The 4734-nt window shown below is 35.0% G+C and overlaps 1 protein-coding gene across 1 annotated transcript; it reads left to right on the top strand.

Moving 5' to 3' along the window:
* The first annotated feature begins 537 nt into the window (after positions 1–537).
* On the top strand, positions 538–3102 carry LOC129291471 (pentatricopeptide repeat-containing protein At2g46050, mitochondrial). The gene is given in 2 exon segments (XM_054928836.1): positions 538–1723; positions 1726–3102. Coding segments are annotated over 2 exon segments (1953 nt in total). The 5' UTR covers positions 538–847; the 3' UTR covers positions 2803–3102.
* Positions 3103–4734: the final 1632 nt, after the last annotated feature.

The following is a 4734-nucleotide window of genomic DNA, read 5'->3' on the forward strand; positions in this document are numbered from 1 at the left end:
AAAAATAGTCAATTTTGACTTAAATGTCAACTAAACGGTTAACATTTAAGGGATTTGATGAATTGATTACTTTTGTACCAACTTTGAAAACGTTACGGGTATTTTTGCTCTTGGTTAATGATTTCATGGATATTTTTTTTCCTTTATTAGTTCACGTCAACAAAACTGATATGTAGCATGCATAGTCAGCATTTAATGGCTAAAATTAATGGCGTTAGATCAAAGTTAACGATTTGATCACTTTTACACCCATTCTGTAACGTTATGAGTATTTTTATCTTTTTTCTCATTTTAGGATATTAGATGCCCTGAGCTGATTATTTTGTATGTATTTTTATCCTTTATCCTTCTTTATATCAGATTTAGACAATTTCATGACAAATCAAGTAATTTTGTGACGGGAAAAACACATTTAAGGAGGTAGTTTTAATTTTGCTAAAAAAAAAAGGAGGTAGTTTTAATGTAAAATATATTCTTTTCTTGATTTTTAATAAATATATTTCATTCTTCATCTCCATTTGTTCTCTGGCTCTTCTATCGGCTTCCCTCCCCCTCTCTTTCTAGATCTGGTCACTTGAACCGCTTGAACCACCATCGGACCGGACTAGTGGCCGGTTCCCGGTGTCCAGGCTGAATATTAAAACCTGGTGACTTACATTCATAATTACGATGCTTCAAACTTCAAAGATTCTCCAAAATTCTTTTGAAGGATATTTATGTTCGAGACCAGTCCTTCTGTTACATTATATACGACCGAGTTTCACATAGGTTCTCGATATTTTCTTCTTCTTGCTGATAAGTCTAACACGACACCATTTTGCATTTCGTATGTTTAAAAACCCATGGCATGAAACTTCTCTCTTTGCTTGAGTCCTCAACTTATGATCTTCATAGAATCAGATTCTTCCCGCCAAATCTCCATTTCAAACCAAGCCCTTTTTTAGTAATCTTCACTCAAAACTACAGAAATTCTTCATATCAGTTCCATCCATTGATGCAAATCAATGCATCTCCCTCCGTTAGTAGGTGCAGAGCTTCAATGCCAGTTCCCGATCAAACCCAGTTTCGGGATTTCAAGACAGTGCTTTTCCTTTGCTTTAGCACTCTTCAAATCTGTGCCAGGATGGGATTTCTTTCTGAACGCAAACAAATACACGCGCATCTGTTCAAGTTTGGATTATATAATGTGCTTTCCTTGCAAAATCAGGTCTTGCATGCGTATTTCAAGTGTATGGAAAGTTCAGACGCGGAGAAGGTGTTTGAGGAATTGCCCGTGAGAAATGTAGTATGTTGGAACATTTTGATTCGTGGTATTTTTGACTGTGGTGTTTGCCATGGCTTGAATCCATGCTTGGTGTTTTCTTATTTTAAAAGGATGATGATGGAAGCGGCTGCTCCTGATTATATCACATTTAACAGTATGATTGGCTTTTGCGTTCAGTTGAATGATATTGACATGGGCACACAATTGCACTGTTTCACGTTGAAACTGGGATTTGATCTGGATTGCTTTGTGGGCAGTGCTCTTGTTGATTTATATGCAAAATGTGGCTTAGTAGATAATGCAAGATTGGTTTTTAGTTGTGTTGGGTTTAGAGATTTGGTTATGTGGAATGTGATGATCTCATGCTACGCCTTGAATTATTTACCTCAGGAGGCATGTGCCATTTTCAACTTGATGAGATTGGAAGGAGTAAAAGGGGACGGGTTCACATATAGTAGTTCACATATAGTATAAGTTCATGCGTTGCTTCTGAATGTTATGATTTTGGAAGGCAGATTCACAGTCTTATCCTTAAACAGTCATTTGATTCTGATGTTTTAGTGGCCACTGCTCTGATGAACATCTATGCAAAACATGAAAACATAACCGATGCACTACTGGTTTTCGACAAGATGGCAATTCGAAATGTGGTGTCTTGGAACACCTTAATTGTTGAGTGTGGAAAGCATGGGCATGGAAATGAGGTCATGAAGCTTCTTAGAAACATGCTACGTGAAGAAACTCACCCTGATGACTTGACTCTTTCCAGCACCATTAGTTCATGTGGGTGTGCTTCAGCCATTACTGAAACCAAGCAAGCTCATGCTCTTTCAATCAAATCAGGACTTGAAGAGTCTATATCTGTTGGCAATTCTTTGTTAACTGCATACTCCAAGTGCGGCATTATTGCTTGTGCATATACATGTTTCAGCTCAATCATACAACCTGATCTTATCTCATGGACTTCAATGATAAATGCATACGCATTTCATGGTCTTGCCAAAAAAGCTAATGAGACATTCGGGAAGATGTTATCTTGTGGGATAAAACCAGACAAAATATCTTTTCTTGGTGTTCTCGCTGCTTGTGCTCATTCTGGGCTTGTAATCAAGGGCCTTCATTACTTTAAAGTAATGACCGAGGTGTACCAGATCGAGCCTGAAACAGAGCACTATGCCTGCATAGTGGACCTTCTTGGAAGATGTGGGTATATACATGAGGCTTTTGAGTTGTTGAGGTCCATGCCAATAGAACCAGAGGGAAACACATTAGGAGCTTTTATTGGATCTTGCAAAGTACATGAACAGATGGCTCTGGCTAAATGGGCTGCAAAGAAGCTGATGATGATAGAGCCAAAGAAAAGTGCGAACTACACTGTGATGTGTAATATTTATGGTTGTTACAGGCGTTGGGGTGAAGTGGAAAGGTTACGCAGAAAGATGGAGGAAAGGGGCAGCTCAAAGGTCAGAGGTGGTAGCTGGATAGAGATTGGTGATGAGGTAAGTTTCTTTGTGTCTTGTGATAGATCTCAACCCTGAAGCTCTAGAAGTGTATGCTATGTTAATAATGGTTAGTACAATGAAAGAAGATGCCATTTTGGTTGTGTGAAGCTGGGAAAATTGTTAGAATACACCCTTCAACTTCAACTTCAACTTCAACTGATATAATTATATTTCGTAAGACAACTAATTTTAGTTACTTGTAATGGTAAACGATCATTTCAAAAACTATTTCTGAAGCACTTTTTTAATCTTTATTTTGGAGGATCCTAACTCATCAAAAGGTGTCACCTCAAATTGACTTGATTATTTTTTAAAGTAAGATGTAACTAACGGTGACAATGAAGTTAACTTCATTGTAACTTCCACTGCAATTCTGATTTTTTATCATTATATTTTTAAATACAACAATTTTTAATTTCAATAATATCATGAGTTGGAACATTTAGTAATTTATGAGTTCATATTAATTATTAAACCAAACACGCTATTTTATGATGATATCAAATAAACAATTTTATGTTAATAAATGATGTTGAGTCCAGTGAAAAGAAAAGAAGATCAAGAAAATAATGAAGAAAGTTAGTGTAGGTGACCTTTTAATGAGCAATATATGTAAAGCGATGGCTGTTAATACAAAAGGAGGGAGTAATTGAGGGGGTTTGCTTAATTTTTAATGCTCTGAAAGAATAAGCAGACATTAATGGCTTTTGTTGGGGTTGGGGGACTGTGTGTCTTGTTGAAGTTTCCCTGCAGCAACTTTTACTCCCTAAGTATCACCATTTCGGTCCTTGAGTGTTTCCCACGCTAATTTGCCTTCAACCAATGAAATAACAAACGACGCGGTACACTCCTATCGACACGCGCCCATGTGCGCGTGTGGGTATACAGTTTGATTTCTTGCTTTGTTACTCTCAAAATACATTTTTTCTGGGGATTTTGCTTTCAACTTCCGAGAGCGAAGCCAAAATATTATTCAATCAAAGCTGAAATACTTTTTATTCAACCGAGTTGTTGTCAATAATTTCTTTTGCTTGCAATTTCGTTTTTACAAAATTAAATACAGATCTATGGCTTTATGCATTATGTAATATTTTCTAAAAAGTCACTGATGTCATCACCGTCTCGTTATGTTAGTTTTCTGAATTTTGTGTGAAATGTTTTTTTTTAAATCTTCCTTTCTTGTAAATCCCATCCAAATTAATAATCCTTTATTTAATATTATAAGAGCTACAGTTAAAAAAGAAATATTCTGACATAATAATCCTTTATTAGTTGAGTGTCGTGCACCCCTGTCTGGGTTTGGGGCTTGGGTCACTTTTTCTGCTGGGTTTGGTTTTTTATAATTGTTGTTTTGCCTTTTAAAATACAAGTTAGTGAAAAATAAATAAATATTGGCATAGTTACATTAAATTTTAGTAACAAATTTTCCAATCAGGACCTGACCTGGCATGCACACAAATTATTTGGTATATACATTTTTTTATTTTTTATGATTTGCTAGAGATAAGTTTTGTTAATGAAGAATCATGAGAAGTTTTACTTTGTTTAAATAATCTAAACTTTTTTAACAAAGAGCCATTTCATATCTAGACGCTAATTTCATCCAACCTCATCTCTATGTTCTTTTTTAAATTATTTTTCCAATTCTTCATATGTCCCGGGCATCCAGGTTGATGATATTTTCTAACAAGTAAATATATTTTTATAGACTAAAAATAAAAACCCACCTGACGAAATGGAGGGGAAACAATTTTGCTGGATATAGACTAACTAATACATTCTATATTTATACTTTAGCTAAATTACACACAACTTTTCTAAATTTTAAAATTTAAACCATATATAAATAATCCTTAATCTTTAAAACTTAATAGTAAACTTCATTGAATTTTTAAGTTTATGCAAATAACCTCTAACTATCAATTATATATCTTCTTAAATTTTATTTTTGTGTGTATTTAAACCCTC

This window comes from Prosopis cineraria, unplaced genomic scaffold (assembly GCF_029017545.1).
Source record: "Prosopis cineraria cultivar Desert tree isolate PC_DT_omini unplaced genomic scaffold, ASM2901754v1 PC13, whole genome shotgun sequence".
NCBI classification, from domain to species: Eukaryota; Viridiplantae; Streptophyta; class Magnoliopsida; order Fabales; family Fabaceae; genus Prosopis; species Prosopis cineraria.